The following is a 22,421-nucleotide window of genomic DNA, read 5'->3' on the forward strand; positions in this document are numbered from 1 at the left end:
TGAATAACAGAAACACACTGGGTATGTACAGCCGCAAATTCTCATGTAGCCTATCATCCATCTCAGCTGGATTATTCTTATGCATTGTGTGTTGCCCCTGTGTGAAAGACACATGGATGGTGTCATGATATAGTAGAAGACGAACATATGCAGAGATGTCTGCCTGAGCTGGTATTCTCATCACATCAACAGCTCTGTGCCTCGAGGTAACTTCTGTCCCTTGTTTTCAGGAAGACCAGACAGCCTTGAAGTATTTTCTCAGGAGCCAAAGGGACTGAAGGAGCTTTGGGTGAGGCATGAATGCTAACTGAACCGGACACAGGTCAGAAAGCAATGATGACTGAGGAGCAGCTGGCAATGAAGGGAAAGCAAGAAGTACGTTATGAAGTGGAGGGCGGAGTACGTGTTGATGCTGAGTACTTCTGACAGTGTACTTCTTTCCAGCCCTGCTGTGCGTGTGGTGGTGGTTGAAGCAGGAGCTAGCTCCTGCAGTGAGCACAGGGCCTAGCAAGGCACAAGGGACAGGAGTGGAGATGGCAGGGTGGGCTGAGGAGACAGTGAGTCTGAACCAAGTGTTGCCTTAAATAGCCCTCTTTACAGGTTGAGCATTGCAAACTGGATGCAAAACAGCGTCCAGTGTAACAACATTGATTCTCTGCTCACTCTCATCAGGAAGAATGATCCAGCACCTTCTATCCAGCATCTACCTGCATCACTTTTAAGTGTGTTACTTGACTTTTTCTCATTTCACAGAGGGGCACGTGCAAAAAAAGAGACCCCAAATCTAACAAGATCTTGCAATGCCCAAGAAAGCCAACTGAAAAAGAAAATGCACAGGCAGGCATCTGCAGGAGCTCTGGGCTTTGTGGTGCCCTGCGTTTGGACGGTGAACACATTTGCCTACTGGCAAGTATTGGGGTAAAAAGGAGAAAATGGAGGCAGCTGGGAGCAGAGAATCAGGTCTCTTCCACGCTGGATGCATGCCTGAACTGCTGAGGGACTGACTATTCCTGACTCCTAGCTCCATTCTAGTCCCTAAAGAGAACCACACTCCTTCCTCGGCCTGGGAGCAGGCACAGAGTCCTCAGCACCCACTTTGTGAGAAGTGAAGCAGACAGCAGTGTGGAGTTGTGGGATGGCTCTGCTCTGAGAGCCTACGAGGCACTCTGCAAGATTGTGTCTAGCTGGAGGCACTTCTCAGGGAGCTGAAGAGACTGATCTGGAGGGCAGGCAATGTGCACCTGTGCTGCCTGGCAAAGCAGTGAAGTGGCCACGGCAGCTCAGGATGGAGAGGGTATGAGATACTTTCCCGCAAATCTTGTTGCTTAGAGCTCAAACAATGTTGTCATCTCTTGCGTTAAGCTCAGACCTTGCCAAATACAAGCCTCACTGAGAGGAAGGTGTCACCCCAGCAGCCTTTAGTGGGGTGAGCAGGGAATCTCCACACTGCTGCAGTGGAGGCTGGGTGTTGTGTGTCAAACTGTCCGGTCTGACAACATCTTGCTCAGCACGCCTAACAAATAATTCCAGCATAATTGACAACCCCATTTGAAAGCCCACAAGAGACACCGTCCCCTTAAACCTGTGAGCAGGAAATACTCTCTGTGAATCAAATTTAAAAATCTGGAAGGGAGGAAGGAAGGGAGGAAGGAAGGAAGGGATTATGGATGCTTTGGTGAGACACTGGCATGTCACCTCTGCTGTAGGTCCTGCTTCAGCAGCCAGTGCTCTCTGCCAAGTCTACCTTGCTACACACTAGCTTGAAGCTACATGTTCCACGTTGCACAGCACGCTGGCGATTCACAGGGTGCACTGATCCCTACAGGCATGCTCTGCTAATCCAGAGAGCATGGCTGATAACAGCACCGGCATGCTGCAAATCCCACAGGGAATGCTTTTTCAAAGTTGTCTTTGCTTGCTTTCAATAATCCTCCTGACTATTACTTGATTCCTAACAGTCACCTTTCAAGGTATGTTTTGCTCCACCACACCAAACACAGCCCACGCACTTGCATCTGCTCTATGTTAACTTCCATTGTGTGTACCTGGGAACTAAGGCATCAACACAGAGCTATTAATAGACAGAGGTCAACTTCCATGCTGAGCACAGAAGTTCCAAATAGAGCTCCGTTGCAACTGCAGTTTCTTCTTCAAGAGGTAGCCAGCACATAGATTCACGCTGTCAGTTTGTGTCTGCTGCTAGCATTTGACCAGAGAAATGTTCTGCCAAAGGGCAACGTCCTCCAACACGTTCCAGCTATGTGCGGGGTTAGGTGGGAGAACGGGTTGTGTGCTACAGGCCTTCTGCAGCCTGAGCAGCCGGGCAGCCTTCTGCATCTTTCTTTGAGAAGCTGCTGTCTGCAGTTTCCTGTGTTCCCCTTTAGAGATCTCCTAGCTTTCTTCTCCCCTCCAAGTGGCCTTCTCTTGGAATATTCTTCCTTCTAAATCTGAATGGAAGTGAGCTCATTACCTCTCCTTGACTCTGCCCACAATCAGTCAGGCTGACGTTATTTATACAGGAATTCTCTTGGAATTATTTTGGTCCTTGGAATTATTCTCATTGTTTAGAGTAACAAGGAGGAACCTGGGAACTACCAACCAGTCAGTCCCACATCAGTCACTGGTAAGACCGTCGAACATATCTTCCTGGAAGTTATGTCAAAGTTTATGGAACACAGGGAGGTGATTAGAGACAGCCGACACAGCTTCACCAAGAGCAAATTACGCCTGACTAGCCTTGTGACCTTCTACAACGGGGTGACTGCATCAGCATACAAGGGAATTGCAGCTGGTGCCTTTGTGACTTCTGTAAGGCCGTCGATACGGTGTCCCCCAACATTCTTGCCACGGAACTGGAGAGTTATGGTTTTGATGGATGGACTAAGGAATTGGCCAGATGGTCACATCCAAGGAGCTTTTTCAGGTCCCTTCCAACCCAAAACATCCTATGATTCTGTCCTGTAACTTCTGCATGTCCACGGGAGTCAGGGGTTGCCCAGAGAGGCAGGACTTCAGGCGCACCCCTGTGCTCACTGTTTCCTACCGGTGGCTGCTGGGCTCCTCTGGGGCAGGTCACAGGGTGTTTCCATCAGCATCCCCATGCCCTGCGCAGGGAGCCCACATGTGAGCTCTGGGTTTGAACTCCAAAACAGTGAGTGCTGCAGTGCCAGAGCCCTCCTTTGAACAAGTTCTTCATGCACAGGCCAGTACTTGCTGCTGGAAATTGGCTTGGATCACAGGCATCTTTTTTCCGACCTTGCCCCTGTGTTATTCTCTGAGCTTTATCTGCTCAGCTCTTTTAATAACCAAAATGCCAATGACCAGGAGAAGAGCGTGCTTAGATCTGACAGTGTTTGAAGCAGCTCAAGTGACAGTGCCCTTTTCCTAGCACTAGATCAGTCACTCTCCAGAACTATTGGGAAATTCCTCCTTTCTCAGAGTATCAGCATTGTACAGGATCGCCTACCACCCCTAGTGCCTTGATACAGGCAGCACTGTGTTGATAGCTTTTGTTGCTGGAATGGTGTGAATGTGTCAGTGTGCAAGATATTTGGGGTGCGATGGGAGTGCTGGACTGAGGATGGATCAGAGTGCAGAGGATCTCAGACTGCGTGCTCTGTGTGGTTGAGTGTAGAGTTGTGTTTGGATGGAGGGGTGGTTTCTTTTGAAGTTGTAGGCAGTGAAGGGCTACAGGGACCTGCCCTGCTTCCTGACTTGGTTGGGGACATTGCTTGATATATCTTGACAGTGGGCTCACCTGTGAGGAAGAGGCTTAAGCTGTTTAAGGCATGTTAACGCTTCTTTTTTTGTGTGAGGTGAAATGAGGAAACCAGAAATGTTTTGAAAATAAGCAGTATAATTTTCTTTTCAGGTATGAGTTACCATAAGCATTTTGTTTATGACTGGGTAAGGCTTTTGGCTGGTATCAGTTAGGATTGATTATACCAACCGTGAACATTCCACTAGTATTCGCATTTTGAATTTTTCAGTTTCTGCAAAATAACAAGTGTAGATTTGCTTGCATAGATAGTGATTTCTTTTTGTAGCTAAGGAGTCATCTTTCACACTCTAGGTATGAATTGCCTGTCCAAAGTTGAACTTGTATTCTCACTTGCTCTGTCTTGGATTCCCTCTGTACCTACTGCTACTGAAGTCAAGGTCCTGGCCCGTAATGTGACTGGTTTTCCCCTTTTTAATATAACATGTAAAGGATTACTGAATTACACTTGGTCATGATTTGTCTTTTGTAGATTTTTCTTTTCTAGTGTCTAAAGGCAATACCTAAATTTATAGGACCATGTGCACAAGGTATAATGTATTATTCCCATTTTACATCTGGAATAGTTGCAGTACAGAAATACCAAAGTTTTTGTCTGGGTCAAGGATCAAGATATCAGGAGAGACAGTAGAGGAGAGGAACCTACAAATTCCACTACCAAGTTCTTTAAGTGCCTTGACTAGTCTAGATACCGTTATTAAGAGCCCTGTCAGACTATTTATAGGAAATGTATCCACAGGAATGTTAAGATGTAAAACATTTCTAAATATATCTAGTCAAATCAAATGAAAATTATGCCGTTAGTTTCGTTTGCCAGACAATGTTTTGCCAAAGATGGTTTGCCAGAATATATTTTGGCTGAAGGAAAAGGAAACATCCAGAGCATCTGCATACCAAACTCTATAAAAGACTCTTTGGAGAGCTGTGCCCAGTCTTGACAGAAAATTTCAAGGTAAGTGTGTGGCTCCTGTGAACTTCTTGGCAAAGCATATACTTTTAAATTCCATTTAACTTCCTATAAGCCTTGGATATCTATTTCTGCCAGGGACTGTCTCTATCAGTAGTGATTTTGTTCTAGTTTTGAAGGCTGCATTTTTTACTTCAACTTCGATAACAGCTCTGGATATCTGTGCCAAAAAAAATGAGTTGCTGTTTTCAAACAGCAGTGACTGACTTCCAGCCTCTGCCATCAGAATTAATACCAAAATTTACCAACTTTTAATAAACAGGAAGATACTCAACAGTATAAGATTTGTAGAAAGCAGAACAGGTAAAAGTGACATTTCTATCTGTCATAGTGCAAGATGAATAGTCCATAGCAAGTAAATTTTTTGGTGAAAAGCCACTATTTGCTATCAGGCAAGGAAGACTTTAAGAGACTCTTGGGTAGCACTTTAAAAAATCAAAGGGTTATTTAATAGGAAGTCTTTGTTATAGCAACATCCTAATAAACTAGAGTCCACAAAGATGAAGTACTCCTGCTATATATAATGCAATACTGCAAGACTAAAAAACTGATCTATACTTGATTGCATAGCTAGGTGTCTAATGAGTAATTTCAGAAAAGTATACAAGTATTCCAGCTAAGACTAAAAAGTTTAAATCCAAATTTTGAAATGTTTATACCTCCTTAAATATTTGAAGAGATCAAAAAGCAAGATTTCCTCTCATCCACATTAAGCGGTTTATGCACTAACTCAATGCATCTTCTTTCCTACAGAGTACTCTGCTGACTGTGTCTCCTGTATAAGTGCAACCATGGCCTCTGCAGACGCTGAGATGGCTGTTTTTGGGGAGGCGGCTCCTTACCTCCGAAAATCAGAAAAGGAGAGAATTGAGGCCCAGAACAAGCCTTTTGATGCCAAGACATCCGTCTTCGTGGTCCACCCTAAAGAATCCTTTGTGAAAGGGACAATCCAGAGCAGGGAATCAGGGAAGGTCACTGTCAAGTCTGAAGCAGGAGAAGTGAGTAAAAACCAGGGCTTGAAAACTGTATGTAGTTTGCAGTCTCAGCTCTTAGCTGACATGCACACATCTCCCTCTTCATCTGACAGACCCTGACCGTGAAGGAAGATCAAATCTTCTCCATGAACCCTCCCAAGTACGACAAGATCGAGGACATGGCCATGATGACCCACCTCCACGAGCCCGCTGTGCTGTACAACCTCAAAGAGCGTTACGCAGCCTGGATGATCTACGTAAGTACCAGCAGCAGCCTGCCTTTGGGCAGCCGGGAGGAACTGCTCTGCCAGGCCAAGTGGGAGCCAACGTGCTGTCTCCCTTCCTCGCAGACCTACTCGGGGCTCTTCTGTGTCACTGTCAACCCCTACAAGTGGCTGCCGGTGTACAACCCGGAGGTGGTGTTGGCCTACCGAGGCAAGAAGCGCCAGGAGGCCCCTCCACACATCTTCTCCATCTCGGACAACGCCTATCAGTTCATGCTGACCGGTGAGACAATGGCAACATCTTCATGACAATAAAATATTTGGGTTTTTTTTTTTTTAATATTTGCATGTGTAAACTTCAGCATGAGCCTATAAATAACTTATTTTAACAGTTGCTGATGTTATGCATGAAGCACAGTCCTGCCCTATTGATTTTTAAAACTCTAATTGAGACCATGTAGACAAGAGCACTGAAAAACTTACAGTGAAGCGTAATTGATTGGATGAATTGAGACACGTGAAACAAAAATTCTTCCCTAGCTATTATTGAGATCTGATGTGCTCAAGATGTGACAGAAAATATTAATAGAGCTCTGAATAATCTAATCAGTCTCTTTGAAAACAGCAGTGTAGGTGAATTTATAGCTGATTTGGCTTCATGAGACATTGTTTGAAAAAGCATGTGATCTGATTTTAAGTGTTATTCTGGTATTTGCAACTTCTTGGGAAATAACCAGAGCCAGAATCCCAGTGAAAATGCACCCTTTGGAAACGATGATAAATGCCTTCCTTCCAAATTAGCTGTGAGGTGATACTCCTGTCTTGTGGGTTTGCTTCTTAGGCATTAAAGTTACTTGACCAGAAAGGACTAGAAGTCTGTGCACCAAACTGCAATATGCAGAACTGAATCAATGATTGATTTGATCATTACACATCTACAGTTGTTCTATGACCCTACAAGGACATTACCAAACATCACAGAGTAATGATGTTGACTGTTCAAAAGAGTCCCTGACTATACAATAAAAATAGAATGGTCATTTGAACGGGGTTTCTATGCTTCTTTTCCACTTCCACTCCTAATGCTGGAGCAGGTTCATGAATAACAAGTAGTTCAGCATTTATTTTTTCACATTGCTGTCCTCTTTCACAGATCGCGAGAACCAGTCGATCCTGATCACGTACGTAAACCCCCTGCTCGGGTCCCTGTGGGGCTGCCCGGTGCCAGGGGACCTCCTGCCTGACCACACGCTCTCTGCGTCTCTCTTTGGTTTGACAGCGGAGAATCCGGTGCCGGGAAGACTGTGAACACGAAGCGTGTCATCCAGTACTTTGCAACAATTGCAGCGAGCGGGGAGAAGAAGAAAGAGGAGCAGTCAGGCAAAATGCAGGTAAAGTAACAGGTGCTGGCTGGAATCAATGCTTTCCTCTGTTCCTGACGTGATTTTTGGAAAGGATAAGCAGCAATAATTCTCATCCTGCAGGGAACGCTTGAGGATCAAATCATCAGCGCCAACCCACTGCTGGAGGCCTTTGGAAACGCCAAGACCGTGAGGAACGACAACTCCTCACGCTTTGTAAGCTGTTTTAGGAGAAATTGCTCCTTGTTGTAACAGTAGTGATGGGCTAGTGGCATTCTCACAGAAGGAGACAGCAATGAAACGCCTCCAGGCTGAAATGCCGCTGCTTCTCCTTAACAGGGCAAATTCATCAGAATCCACTTTGGGGCCACAGGCAAACTGGCTTCTGCTGACATTGAAACTTGTAAGTCGCTCTCCTGGCCTGATCCCACTCCTTCCTAAATTCCCAGCTCCATGTGAGTACCAGTGCCTGACCCTTGCTACCCTCCTTGACAGACCTGCTGGAGAAGTCCAGAGTCACTTTCCAGCTCCCAGCAGAAAGAAGCTACCACATATTCTATCAGATCATGTCCAACAAGAAGCCGGAGCTAATTGGTAGGAAGGGTCTTTATGACTTTTTTGGGGTGATTGCTGAGCAGCAGTTCCTGCTGTTACCTGGTTGGCAAAACTAAGCATCTGCCTTGCCTCTTCCTGCTTTCAGACATGCTCCTCATTACCACCAACCCTTTTGATTTCCACTATGTGAGTCAAGGTGAGGTCACTGTTCCCAGCATTGATGACCAGGAGGAGCTCATGGCTACAGACGTAAGTGACACAGAAAAGAGGTACCTACTGTACACTTGTTTTGATGGTGACATAGGTGGCCTACTAAGGACATTTCCTTCATTGTTTTGACTGCAGAGTGCCATTGACATCCTGGGCTTCACTGCTGATGAGAAGACAGCCATCTACAAGCTGACAGGGGCTGTCATGCACTACGGGAACCTGAAGTTCAAGCAGAAACAACGAGAGGAGCAGGCAGAGCCCGATGGCACAGAAGGTACCAGCAAGTTCAGTGTCTGACTCGTTCAAAGAACTTCTTTGTTTGCAGAGATGGCATGTTAGCCTCCAGAGACAGGCCTTTGTTGGCCTGAGTCACCACATCAAGCACTGCAGAAAAGCATCTTTGGTCATTGTCTGACTGCAGAGGTGCTTCCCTGATCATGGGAAATGCCACTATTTTATCCAACGGATACTCCCCAAACAGACACAGCCTGAAAGGGGGAACTTCAGCTTCAACATAGGATACCTCTCTCTGTAAGACCTTCAACCGCTGGTCACCCTGACGTGCAATCATATGTTTGGTGAAATACATCCTGCACTGTTTGCTATGAAAGTATCCACTTCCCACAGAAAAGGAATGTACTGTATGCGTGCCTCGTGAATTCCCAGAGGCTTTTGGGGTTCCTCTGGGAACTCCCAGATTCAAGGTATTCCTGCCCAAGCCATACCTGTTCTTCCTTTCCAAGAAAGCCATCATTAGCTTCCAGACTTTGCATTCCTACCCAGGCCTTCTGTATGAGACCAGACCAGTGCTTTTCCATTTCTAGAATATGAGAAGCAGAGTTGTTCACGCTGGCCAAATTTTAGCCATTGTCTAAGGAGAAACGCTTCTCTCTCTCTCCGTGCCTCTTTAGTGGCTGACAAGGCTGCCTACCTGATGGGCCTGAACTCAGCTGACCTGCTCAAGGCCCTCTGCTACCCCCGCGTCAAGGTTGGGAATGAGTATGTGACCAAAGGTCAAAATGTGTCACAGGTAAAATGTGGAGTTTGAAAATACATGCCTTGAAAGAGTACTTGAGCATTCTTCTTTGAGCCTAGGAAGTAACTTTGATGCTTGCTTCTTTGTTTTAGGTGAACAACGCAGTTGGCGCCCTGGCAAAAGCTGTCTTTGAGAAGATGTTCTTGTGGATGGTTGTTCGCATCAACCAACAGCTGGATACCAAGCAACCCAGACAGTACTTCATTGGTGTCCTGGACATCGCTGGCTTTGAGATCTTTGATGTAAGGAACAAGGATGTGGCACCGTAGCCAAGGGCGAGGCAGGGAGGGCTCATGAGGATTCAGAAACACACTTCTTCCTAAGAAGATTCAGAAGTTTATCCTGTTCATGTGCAGTTTTCTAGAAACCCTTCCCTCTCCTCCATCACAGTAGCACCCTCAAAGGGCTTTGCTAACAAGCACTTTGATTTCAATGCTGTCAACATGTAGAAGAAAGTTCTGCTTTCTGACAAATGTTCTCAGAGGCCCTTGAGCTTGCAAAGGCCTTAGGTCTGGCAAACAAAGAGGCAGCTCCAGGGCTAAGGGTCGCAGATGTGGGCTGAAGCCGTGGATGCTCTTGGGCTGCCAAGGGAAGGGAAGTGCCATGGGAAAGTTCACAGCATGTTTCCTGTGTTGTGAGTGCAGTGCTGATGCTAGGACTTCTTGTCAGAGCAGAGAAACCCCCGGAATGTTGGTCTGAGGGCAGAGAAATTCTTGGGTAGGACACCGAGGAGGTTTCCACTCTCTGGGAGGTCAGAGGGCTGAGACGCCTACGCAATGCTGCAGCTAAGCTTACCAAAGGATTTGCTTTTGAGTAACACAGTAAAAAAAGGACTGTTACTTTTAGCTCTATTCCAAAGGTAATAATAATAATAATAAAATCCTTTGAGGATGGTAAATTTTACAAGTCCTGCTGCTGCGGGTACACGTGCTGTTGCAGTACGGTTAGGAGTGGTGTTTCAGCTGGGGAACTTCAAACAGCATTAGGAGAACGCTGCCAAAACCGTGTGGTGTTTGCCACACCCTGAGAAACCTCTCCTTGCTTTGGGCAGTTCAACAGCTTTGAGCAGCTGTGCATCAACTTCACCAACGAGAAACTGCAACAGTTCTTCAACCACCACATGTTCGTGCTGGAGCAGGAGGAGTACAAGAAGGAGGGAATTGAATGGGAGTTCATTGACTTTGGGATGGACCTGGCTGCCTGCATTGAGCTCATTGAGAAGGTACCTTTTCCATGCAAGTGTACTATGTATTTTCAGACTCTGTGATGTTTCTGAGTCAGATTCAGCTCAGAAAGAACTCACAGCCAGACATTCAGTGTCAGTTAAACAAACAACTTTGCACTGAGATTTAGTTCAGTCTGGCAAAAAGAAATCAGGAAAGGCATATCTGTGTCATCAATCCTGCAGTACCTGGCCTTCAAGCACAGAGAAGATAGCCTCGACTCCTACCAACAGACTTCTTTAAAACAAACTGGAGTCAGCCTCCCTTTCTTTTTCCACTGAAGACTCAAATCAGAACTCCACACACAAATCTGGGAAATAAATTTTATCTTGCCTGGTTTCCCAAAACTGCTAGGCCTCTTGTAGCTACTTGCCCAACTATTTTTCTGTTTACCACTTCTCCCTCCAACTCGACTCCCAATTCTAACCTGAACCAGACAGCTGTTTTTACCAGTTCCATGAAGAGGCGTTGCAGGAAGGCAAGGGAAGGCAGAAAGAAGCTCCCTGGCTGAGAAACAGCTCCTGAGAAACTTAGGCCCTTACCCAGGCTGAGGTGCTACCAACAACAGAGTGGTACCTTTGATGAACATAGCACATGTTTCACATCATTATCATCTTTCTCTGTCACTTCTTGTGGTACCTTCCAGCCCATGGGCATCTTCTCCATCCTGGAAGAGGAGTGCATGTTCCCCAAGGCAACTGACACCTCTTTCAAGAACAAACTCTACGACCAGCACCTGGGCAAGTCCAACAACTTCCAGAAGCCCAAGCCTGCCAAAGGCAAGGCTGAGGCCCACTTCTCCCTGGTGCACTATGCTGGCACGGTGGACTATAACATCTCCGGCTGGCTGGAGAAGAACAAGGACCCCCTGAATGAAACTGTCATTGGGTTGTACCAGAAATCATCCCTGAAGACACTGGCCTTACTCTTTGCCAACTATGGTGGAGCAGATGCAGGTCAGCTCTGTAACAATTGTACTTTCAGTGTGGGACACTGTTGATGCAGAATTAAAGCAGTAAACACTGAACATTTAAAGATGTTTTGTGTTCTGCAGTCTCTAAAATGCAATATCTATCTTTTAATGCTTTTTTTTCTTTTCTTCCATTTGCAGAGGGTGGTGGTGGTGGCAAAAAGGGTGGCAAGAAGAAGGGTTCTTCTTTCCAGACTGTCTCAGCTCTTTTCCGGGTAAGTGACAGAAGTCACTATCTCACTATTAAAAATACCCACTGAAATAGCTTTTGACATTTTTGAGAATCCTTCCATTGCCACCCTTGGAAATTACAGAATTACCCTATTAGGACACCATAAAACTCTACCTCAATGCCTGCATTGTCTTCCTATTGTTTCAGGGGATAGAATGGTATTGTCAGCCTTCTGCAACTCCCTACACAATTTTCTTAGACTTTTTTTTTTTCTATACTAACTACTGATATTGCGTCATTATGTTTTGGCTGATTTCTTCCACTTCTTTTTTTTCTACTGTTACCTTTCTGAATATTCTACGAAAATCTCATAAGGGTGAAGTTCACCTACTTAGAGTAGAGTCAATAACAAATCAGCTGATCTCCCTTAGACTTTTCTTTGGAGACTTAAGATATATTTCCCATACCTAATTTTCATATCGATGAAGATTGTTCAGTATTGACATGTTGCAGAATTTGAAAATAATGTGAAAATAATGATCAAAGATCAAAATAGAAAAAAATGCCTTGAAATTTTAAAATTGTAAGGCAATGATTTATTTTCTTTAGGAAGGAGAGTGAATTTTACATTACATCAAATTCATTACTTTTGAGGTCAGTTTTCAGTTATGTTTTCAAAGTTTCCATTTGGCTGAGGTGGAGACATTTTGGGAGACTGAATTATAACTAAGTATGTCAATTTATATGGGCTGTACAAATATCCCATCCATTTAAAAAGAACCCATTTTGATGTCAAATCAGATGCGAGTCTCGTTTAACCAAGAGAACGCATCATCCACTTAAAATGCCCTACTAAATACCTCAAGAAATACCAGATGGAAGGAAACCTGTGAGATGGCAGCTCTGTATTTGTATAAGGAGATCACAGAAAAGTAATAGTAGCCATTAATCTAGAAAATAATTTCAAAACAAAAAATCAGTGTGCCTTCAGTTTCCAAGTTTCCCTTTGGGAGTTCTTTAAAGTGTTTTAGAGAAGCCAGGACTGCATCCTGAAACACTCAGTTTGATGCATCCACTGTACAGTTTCTGGTGCTTTTAGTTAATAATATAAACATTATTTCATGATCTCACAGGAGAACTTAAACAAGCTGATGACAAATCTTCGCAGCACTCACCCCCATTTTGTACGATGCATCATCCCAAATGAAACAAAAACACCTGGTAAGCAAATGCAATAGGAGGAAAACTCAAGCCACAGAAGCGCTTTCCCTGAGTATCAAACAATGGGGACGTCATTAACGGTGGCGTTTGTTAGGTGCCATGGAGCACGAGCTGGTACTGCATCAGCTGCGGTGTAACGGCGTGCTGGAAGGGATCAGAATTTGCAGGAAAGGGTTCCCCAGCAGAGTCCTGTATGCTGACTTCAAACAAAGGTAACAGCGCTCCACCTTCCTCCCCATTCAGACCAAGATGAGGAGTATGACTGTCACAATATATCTGAAACATTATACTTTAAATTGGTACTGAGGTGTAAGGTAGAAATGTTTCACAAGCAGTTCATGGTGATAGGACATTGCTGAGATCAGGATTCTTTTGCACTTAGAGTCAATGGTAAGAACAGTCTTTATATCATGTTCTGAAAGGATGAACTATCTTCAGGCATGAGACTGGTTCAATGAGGCAGTCTGAGAAGACAGGGTGTTCAATCACAGTGGTCATTTTGGTGATGGGAATTTCTGCATGTTCTGTTTACTTTCACAGATACAGAGTGCTTAATGCCAGTGCTATCCCAGAGGGACAGTTCATGGACAGCAAGAAGGCTTCTGAGAAGCTGCTTGGGTCCATTGATGTGGACCACACACAATACAGATTTGGTCACACCAAGGTAGAGAAAATACTTGTGTTAATTTGTTAGGGAGTGGTAAGGGCAGGCTGCTCTGTCAGAAGCAGGGAGCACAGCACAGTAACAGAACTGGTACGATTGGGTCCTCAGTCAGCAGGTACTCAGCCCCACAGTACTCAAGCAAGGCACTCTTGTGGCAGTGTGGCTGGGAAGCTGCCTGGCAGAAAAGGGCATGGGTGGCTGGCTGATGGCCGGCTGGGCGTAAACCCCCTGTGTGCCCAGGTGGCCAAGAAAACCAACAGCATCCTGGCTTGTAACTGAGACAGCGTGGCCAGCAGGACCAGGGCAGTGACCATCCCCCTGTGCTCAGCACTGGTGCAGCTGCACCTCAAACCCCGGGTTCAGCTCTGGGCCCCTCGCTCCAAGAGGGACGCAGAGGGGCTGGAGCGTGTCCAGGGATGGGCAGGGAGCTGCGGAAGGGGCTGGGGCACCAGTCTTGGGGGGGGAGGCTGGGAGAGCTGGGTGTGTTCAGCCTGGAGAGGAGGAGGCTTGTGGGGGACCTGGTCACATTCCACAGCTGCCTGACAGGGGCTGTAGGCAGGGGGTGTGTGTGTGCGGGGGGTCTCTTCTCCCAGATAACAAGTGACAGGAGAAGAGGCAATGACCTAAAGCTGCACCAGGGGAGGTTTGGACTGGATAGTTGGATAAACGTCTACACTGAAAGGGTGGTCAGGCCTTGGAACAGGCTGCCCAGGGAAGTGGCAGAATCCCCAACCCTGGAGGTGTTTACAAAAGATATAAATGTGGTGCTCAGGGACATAGTTTAGTGGTGGACTTGTCGGTCCTGAGTTAATAGCTGGACTTCATAATCTCAAAGGCTATTTTCAACCTCAATGATTCTATGATTCTAAGTGGGGAAGCCACTTGAACAGTAGTCAGGTTCAACCAACAATCCAGATAATCAGAGAGGTTTGTGTCAATAAGGAAGGTCTGACATGAAGCCATAAAGCCTTGGTTTCTGAGATTGGCCAGGGTCTGATATAAACAGGCTTGCAAGGCCCGGGCCCACTCATTAATTCCTGGACTGATCCACAGCAATGACATCAAACTAACATCAAGCCAGAAAGTCTTCAGGTCACAGTAGAGCTCACTGGGGTCTATGAACAGGCAGAGGTGTGGCTGAGGCTGCAGCTGAACTAGAAACCAGAACTCATACCACAGCTCAGACAGGGACAGAATTCTTAGGGCTGAGCTTATACAAAGCAGAGATTTTTGGGCTCAGGGTAAAGCTGGTCATGAAATTAAGGTGTATTAGAATCCTAACAGAGTGTGTGCCCCTATTCTGTATTACCTGAAAAAGTCATACTGCAATATTTTCTTAAGGTGTTCTTCAAAGCTGGACTGATAGGTGTGCTGGAGGAGATGAGAGATGAAAAACTAGCAGAGATTATGACCATGATACAAGCCAGGTGCAGAGGCTTCCTGATGAGAGTGGAGTATCGGAAAATGGTGGAGAGGAGGTAGACATTTTTCATATTTAGTTTGCTCTCATGGTACTTCACTAAAAAAAAAATTAAATTCATCACACTGAAGCTCTGTAATAACCATGTGAATTTCATTTCAGGGAGTCCATCTTCTGCATCCAGTACAATGTTCGTGCATTCATGAATGTGAAGCACTGGCCCTGGATGAAGCTGTACTTTAAGATCAAGCCCTTGCTGAAGAGTGCAGAGTCTGAGAAAGAGATGGCCAACATGAAGGAAGAGTTTGAGAAAACCAAGGAAGAGCTCGCAAAGTCTGAGGCAAAGAGGAAGGAGCTGGAGGAGAAAATGGTGGTCCTGCTGCAGGAGAAGAATGACCTGCAGCTCCAAGTGCAGGCGGTGAGTGTCACCGCCCGTTTGTCCCTGGGAAAAGGACGATATACAGTCAGAGTGCTTCAGAATACCGTTTCTGTCAGGCAAAAGGACTCCAAGCCCTAGCTCCTGCTGAAAGTAGTAACTGAAGTGACCGCTGTTCTGTCGTGCTTGTGGGTGCGTGAGGTATTGTCATAGCTACCCTCTCTGTGAGGCATTTTTAAGAGACACAGAAACCTTGGAATCGATAATGATTCCAGATGACAAGGCTTGCAGTGGGCCAGTAGGCAAGATCTTCCAGTTGCTGGAGTGGAAGTCAGGTTCAGCCCCCATTTTAACACGTGCCTACTCAGTAACGCAGAAGACAGGGTGGAGATACTTCAAAACATTATAACCCATAAAAATCTCTGTCTCCCCACCAGGAAGCCGATAGCTTGGCTGATGCTGAGGAAAGGTGTGACCAGCTCATCAAAACCAAAATCCAGCTGGAAGCCAAAATTAAGGAGGTGACTGAAAGGGCTGAGGATGAGGAGGAAATCAATGCTGAGCTGACAGCCAAGAAGAGAAAACTGGAGGATGAATGTTCAGAGCTGAAGAAAGATATTGATGACCTGGAGTTAACGTTGGCCAAAGTGGAGAAGGAAAAACATGCCACCGAAAACAAGGTACAAACATGGGGAGTCACATGAAGGGCAAAGGACAGATGCCTCCCCGATGAGCCTGGCATCCTCAGAACAGAGCTAGGTTTGGGACATACCAGGAGCACCACAGTGGGGCAGCCCAAATACACGAGCTCCTGGCTAAGCACTGCAAAGGGAAAATGCCACTGCACAAGCAGTCAAGTCTTCTACACAGACATTTGGCACTTTCTTCCAATCAACAGGTGAAAAACCTCACAGAGGAGATGGCGGCCCTGGACGAGACCATTGCCAAGCTGACTAAAGAGAAGAAAGCCCTCCAAGAGGCCCATCAGCAGACACTGGATGACCTGCAGGTAGAAGAGGACAAAGTCAATACGCTGACCAAAGCCAAGACCAAGCTGGAGCAGCAAGTGGACGATGTAAGCACGGTTGTCCAGAAGAACAGGGCGGGCACAGATTATAGAACTGGCTGGTAGAGCACTGATGGTTATCTTCTATTCAGCTGGAAGGGTCCCTGGAGCAAGAGAAGAAACTGCGCATGGACCTTGAGAGAGCAAAGAGGAAACTCGAAGGAGACCTGAAGCTGGCCCAGGACAGCATCATGGATTTGGAGAACGACAAGCAGCAGCTGGATGAGAAACTGAAGAAGTAAGCGTGGCTGTGGGGCACCAGACTGTGGGGCTGGTGCGCTTGGCGGGTTTTGCTCAGACGCTAACACAGTTTGCTTTGCCCAAAGGAAAGACTTTGAAATCAGCCAGATCCAGAGCAAAATTGAGGATGAGCAAGCCCTGGGCATGCAGTTACAGAAGAAGATCAAGGAGCTGCAGGCAAGTGTCTGGCCCTTCCCCTCTCTCAGCCAGTCTCAGGTCGGGAAGGAGGAGGGCATGGGTGCGAAGGGTGCCTAATGTTCCCCAGGCTCGTATTGAGGAGCTGGAGGAGGAAATTGAGGCAGAGCGAACCTCTCGGGCAAAAGCCGAGAAGCATCGGGCTGACCTGTCGAGGGAGCTAGAGGAGATCAGCGAGCGCCTGGAAGAAGCCGGAGGGGCTACCGCCGCTCAGATTGAGATGAACAAGAAGCGTGAGGCAGAATTTCAGAAGATGCGTCGCGACCTGGAGGAGGCCACGCTGCAGCACGAAGCCACGGCTGCGGCCCTGCGCAAGAAGCACGCGGACAGCACCGCTGAGCTTGGGGAGCAGATCGACAACCTGCAGCGAGTGAAGCAGAAGCTGGAGAAGGAGAAGAGTGAGCTCAAGATGGAGATTGACGACTTGGCCAGTAACATGGAGTCTGTCTCCAAAGCCAAGGTATTGAACTGCGGTGGCACATGCTCACGGGGCCGATGTATGGCACATAGGCTATGTCTACCAGCCACATTCTCATTACAAAGGTCCTTGCTGTCAGCACAGGGCAGAGTCCAGGTGCTCAACTCCTTTCCTTCCTTCCGTTTGCTCTCTAGGCAAACCTGGAGAAGATGTGCCGCACTCTGGAAGACCAGCTGAGTGAGATTAAAACTAAGGAGGAACAGAATCAGCGCATGATCAATGACCTCAATACTCAACGAGCTCGTCTGCAGACAGAATCAGGTGAGACATCCTCATTCCTGAGCTTCACTGTGAGGACCTGCATGCCGTGAGGATCCCACAGGGTGCAAGATGATTCCTGCTATAACCTCTCCCAGCCACTCCTGATGACGTGGGCTTACATGCAGGAACCGTCGTATTGATAGTAGTCGGGCTACCTTTTTTCTCTTTACCCTTACCAGGTGAATATTCACGCCAGGTGGAGGAAAAAGATGCTCTGATTTCTCAGCTGTCTAGGGGCAAGCAAGGATTTACGCAGCAGATTGAGGAGCTCAAGAGACATCTAGAGGAAGAAATAAAGGTCTGGAAACACCCTGCTGTCCGCAACCTACATCACCTCAAAACATCCGCAGAATCCTGTCCAATCCAAACTGGTTTCATATTCTTTCCCCAAAACACATGTAGTACGGGAGGGAACACCAGTAACACACATGCCCTCACTCCTAAGCTAGAGAGGGAAGGAAGCGTAATGGTTTGGACCCTGGAGGAAGTAATCCACAAGGCTTTCACAAGATCCTGACAATACTCTCTAGGACAGGATGCAGACACGTGTGTCAAAGCGTTTAGAGCAACAGCAGGTTACTGACCCCAGAGCCCCTGTCACTAACACATCCTGATCTTGCAGAACCCATTGATGAAGGCTTCATCAGCTCCCAGCTTTGCATTTGCCTAGTTAGAGTTTCAGCCTAATTTCACTGCCAGTTTTACTGTCAAGAGGCATCTCAAGGCAAGTATTCAGGTTACCGATCCCTTTGTTTCCCCAGGCCAAGAACGCGCTGGCCCACGCCTTGCAGTCTGCTCGCCACGACTGTGACCTGCTGCGGGAGCAATACGAGGAGGAGCAGGAAGCCAAGGGGGAGCTGCAGCGCGCCCTGTCCAAGGCCAACAGTGAAGTGGCCCAGTGGAGAACCAAATATGAGACGGACGCTATTCAGCGCACGGAGGAGCTGGAGGAGGCCAAGTACGTGGGAAGAGGGATGTCAAACAGCTGGAGAAGACTGAGGCTGTCAAGGGAAAGTGGAGTCTCTGGGAGTGGGTTACGACAGGGGTGGGACAAAGGCAGGGATCTGTTGTCTTTGTGGTAGAGGGGTCAGAGGGAGAGACAGGAAAGTGTGCTGTGGAAAAAGTGCAAACTGGAAGGACAAACGTAGCCCTTAGGGCTAGAAATGCGGAACCAGGCTGAATACTCCTTAGGTGCTAGGACACAGAGTGACAGAACCTGTAGGCAGCATGCAGTCTTGGAACAGAAAAAACACTGTGAAAGGCACTGGGCTCAGAGCCCCCAGAAGTGGCCAGCTGCCCTCTCACCGAAGTACAAAATGGGCTGCCCTCTGGTCTCTGACCTGGAGCTGTACTTATCTCCCCCCAGGAAGAAGCTGGCCCAGCGCCTGCAGGATGCAGAGGAACACGTTGAAGCTGTGAATGCCAAATGTGCCTCCCTGGAGAAGACAAAGCAGAGGCTGCAGAATGAAGTGGAGGACCTGATGATTGACGTGGAGCGATCAAATGCTGCCTGCGCAGCTCTGGATAAGAAGCAGAAGAACTTTGACAAGGTCTTGTGGGCTCCAGCCCTGGGGTTCCTGGGCAGAGTGTCCCCTCCCAATTGCCACATCCACGCTCACGTGCCGTTTCCCTTCAGATCCTGGCAGAATGGAAGCAGAAGTATGAGGAAACGCAGGCTGAGCTGGAGGCCTCCCAGAAGGAGGCTCGCTCCCTCAGCACGGAGCTCTTTAAGATGAAGAATGCCTACGAGGAGTCCCTGGACCACCTGGAAACGCTGAAGCGTGAGAACAAGAACTTGCAGCGTAAGTCCCTGGCCCTCCGCTCCTGGCTGGGCTTTCCCACTGTCCACCACTACCCACCGCTCCACAGGGGTCTGTGCCTGCGTGTCTGCAAAGATGCCCGTCACCTTGGTGCGGCAGGGCCCTTCCCGTTCTGCTCCGTGCCTGACCGTGCCGTTGGCCTTTGCTCCCACAGAGGAGATTGGTGACCTCACAGAGCAGATTGCAGAGGGAGGCAAGGCCATTCATGAGCTGGAGAAAGCCAAGAAGCAGATTGAGCAGGAGAAATCTGAACTCCAGGCCTCGCTGGAGGAAGCTGAGGTACACAGCATTACTTATGGCTCTCTTACATGTCTTGGATCTCTGTCTCGTTGTAAACACTGCAGAGTCATTGCCAGGCACAGGAGGAAAAGAGCGTTTGTATAAAAGCGTGGCAATAATATCTAAACGTGGCATTCCTTTATACTCAGGGCTTCGGGGTCAACATTTGTCTTATGAAAAGTATTCCTGTTCACTCTTTCTCAGGCGTCCCTTGAACATGAAGAGGGGAAGATCCTGCGCCTCCAGCTTGAGCTCAACCAGGTGAAGTCTGAGATTGACAGGAAGATAGCCGAGAAAGATGAGGAGATTGACCAGATGAAGAGGAACCACCTCAGAATTGTGGAGTCCATGCAGAGCACCCTGGACGCTGAGATCAGGAGCAGGAACGAAGCCCTGCGGCTGAAGAAGAAGATGGAGGGAGACCTGAATGAAATGGAGATCCAGCTGAGCCATGCCAACCGCGTGGCTGCAGAGGCACAAAAGAACCTGAGAAACACGCAGGCTGTGCTCAAGGTCTGTTCAGCAAAGCTACAGGGAGAGAAACGTGGTCCCTTACAATTCTGGTGCACAAGTGCGCACTGCCACCTTGCCATTTCTCTTGTCCCTTTTACAGGATACCCAGCTACACTTGGACGATGCTCTGAGGACGCAGGAGGACCTGAAGGAGCAGGTGGCCATGGTGGAGCGCCGAGCAAACCTGCTGCAGGCTGAAATTGAGGAGCTGCGGGCAGCCCTGGAGCAGACGGAGCGGTCAAGGAAGGTGGCTGAGCAGGAGCTTCTGGATGCCACCGAACGAGTGCAGCTCCTCCATACCCAGGTCAGGCACTGCTCTGGAATTTAGTCCCATCCACAAGGCACAACACAGAATGTGATTGTTACACATCTTGTGAGTGTTTGCTGTGTAAACACATTGAGAGCCACGCCGTCATAGGGCTGCTCCAGACAGCCACCCATGTCTGGTTTGCAGCTATGACCCTAAAGAGGACTCTTGTGTTAAAGACTTTCAAGAAACAATACTCACACTTTTAGCTCTTGGTGTTGAGGCATTAGGTCTGACAGTACAAATCCCGTCTTTCCTGTTGCACAGAACACCAGCTTGATCAACACCAAGAAGAAGCTGGAGACAGACATTACCCAAATCCAGAGTGAAATGGAGGATACGATCCAGGAAGCCCGCAATGCTGAAGAGAAGGCCAAGAAGGCCATCACAGATGTGAGTTGGGGGCTCCCTTCAGTGCCGATGGTGGGTGTATTTTCCCTCAGATGGTCTCCAGGCCCACAATGGCTTTGACCCTTTGCTCTCATCAGGCAGCCATGATGGCAGAAGAGCTGAAGAAGGAGCAGGACACCAGCGCCCACCTGGAGAGGATGAAGAAGAACCTGGACCAGACTGTGAAGGACCTGCAGCACCGTCTGGATGAGGCCGAGCAGCTGGCTCTGAAGGGAGGCAAGAAGCAAATCCAGAAGCTGGAGGCCAGAGTGCGTGGGGCTTTTCTTTGTGCATGAGTGAGCACGCCACGTTAGCAGCCAGCAGGGAAGCTCCAAAGATGGGCTTCTCGTTGCAGGTGCGGGAGCTGGAAGGGGAGGTTGATGCTGAGCAGAAGCGCAGCGCTGAAGCCGTGAAGGGCGTGCGCAAGTACGAGAGGAGGGTGAAGGAGCTGACCTACCAGGTAAGGCAGGAGGCCTCCCTCAGCTGACAGAGTTTTCTCACAGCAAGTCAGATTTTGTGCACGCCATCCCCAAGGGGAATTGTTAACCTCATCCAGTGCAGAACCAGTAATTCACGCTCTTTCCTGCTTTCCAACCACTCCAGTCTGAGGAGGACCGGAAGAATATTCTCAGGCTGCAGGATCTGGTGGACAAGCTGCAAATGAAGGTGAAATCCTACAAGAGACAAGCTGAGGAGGCTGTAAGTATTGCACAAAGGATGGGCCAGAGACACCTTCCAGTACGGCAGCATGCTCATTGAGATGGCTATGAATAGCAGGAAAGGGGCAGGACAGAAACTCCCAAGACACAGCAGTCTTGGCCACACCATTGAGTATGGTGTCACGAGGCCTTGCTGAGTTCTGGGCACCCTGCGGCAGCCAGGGACGAACGGAAGGAAGGTCTGCAGCCTGTTGTATACAGGAGGTCAGACTGAACAGCCCCAGGTGCCATATCCACTGGCTGAAGTTAACTGGAGGTCATGAATCTCTGCTAGTAAGGATCAGCAGAAGGCTTCAGGGTCTTTCTCACCTTAAAAAATCACACTGATGGCTGGGCAGCAAGTACTGGGAGAGTAAGTACACAAATGACAAATGCAAGTGACAAAATTGCTCTTCAAGAGTGGCACAGGACCAGTGATGTTTTTCACAGAGGGGTCCTGAGTAAGGGAGGATGAGGAGGTCACGGTGAGGCTTACGTGTAAGCAGTGATGGGTGGTGGATGGAGATTTGTGCCTTTCCCCAGGGAAGAGCCACAGCCCCAGAAGGCCAAGGCACAGGTGGAGTGAAACCCCTGCCCTGGGCTCCTCACCACCAACTCCCTCTCCCCACACAGGAGGAACTGTCCAATGTCAACCTCTCCAAGTTCCGCAAGATCCAGCACGAGCTGGAGGAAGCCGAGGAGCGGGCTGACATTGCAGAGTCGCAGGTCAACAAGCTCCGAGTGAAGAGCCGTGAGTTTCATGGCAAGAAGATAGCAGAGGAGGAGTGAGGATGTCATGAGGCAGAAAAGTGACCCGAGGACTGCACAAAATGTGAACCTCTTGGTCGCTTTCTTCTATAATTGGTCTTTGTAATTGTGTCTAGAGAATAAAGACCGTAATTTCCTTTGCATATGCATGAGCAACAGTTTTCATTTTTTTCTGTTTTTACTGGTTAGGTTTATATCATCATTAGCTTTTGGGCACAGCTTTGGGTTATACCTTTTGTGTCCCTACATCACAGC

At 47.8% G+C, this 22,421-nt stretch overlaps 1 protein-coding gene across 1 annotated transcript; it reads left to right on the plus strand.

The window, feature by feature from the left end:
* Window positions 1-5,536: 5,536 nt before the first annotated feature.
* LOC114010176 (myosin heavy chain, skeletal muscle, adult) lies at window positions 5,537-22,272 on the plus strand. Its single transcript, XM_055797937.1, has 38 exons — window positions 5,537-5,743; window positions 5,833-5,976; window positions 6,070-6,226; window positions 7,097-7,124; window positions 7,223-7,334; window positions 7,428-7,520; window positions 7,644-7,707; window positions 7,800-7,898; window positions 8,005-8,108; window positions 8,205-8,343; window positions 8,981-9,099; window positions 9,198-9,347; window positions 10,157-10,327; window positions 10,975-11,284; window positions 11,440-11,513; window positions 12,604-12,691; window positions 12,786-12,903; window positions 13,232-13,355; window positions 14,697-14,833; window positions 14,938-15,193; window positions 15,589-15,831; window positions 16,050-16,226; window positions 16,310-16,455; window positions 16,544-16,634; window positions 16,723-17,112; window positions 17,265-17,391; window positions 17,571-17,689; window positions 18,153-18,349; window positions 18,758-18,941; window positions 19,028-19,193; window positions 19,366-19,490; window positions 19,695-20,003; window positions 20,104-20,307; window positions 20,578-20,703; window positions 20,799-20,969; window positions 21,056-21,160; window positions 21,304-21,399; window positions 22,032-22,272. The coding sequence occupies exons 1-38, from the start codon at window positions 5,537-5,539 to the stop codon at window positions 22,185-22,187; spliced, it is 5,826 nt and encodes a 1,941-aa protein (XP_055653912.1). The 3' UTR covers window positions 22,188-22,272.
* Window positions 22,273-22,421: the final 149 nt, after the last annotated feature.

Source organism: Falco peregrinus, chromosome 2 (genome assembly GCF_023634155.1).
Source record: "Falco peregrinus isolate bFalPer1 chromosome 2, bFalPer1.pri, whole genome shotgun sequence".
NCBI lineage: Eukaryota > Metazoa > Chordata > Aves > Falconiformes > Falconidae > Falco > Falco peregrinus.

Bases quoted from the DNA above. Each gene is read 5' to 3' on its own strand.
- LOC114010176 (XM_055797937.1), top strand. From the start codon at position 5,537: ATGGCCTCTGCAGACGCTGAGATGGCTGTTTTTGGGGAGGCGGCTCCT. The intron at 15,832-16,049 runs GTACAAACATGG...TCCAATCAACAG, and splicing joins AACATGCCACCGAAAACAAG to GTGAAAAACCTCACAGAGGA. The intron at 16,456-16,543 runs GTAAGCGTGGCT...CTTTGCCCAAAG, and splicing joins CTGGATGAGAAACTGAAGAA to GAAAGACTTTGAAATCAGCC.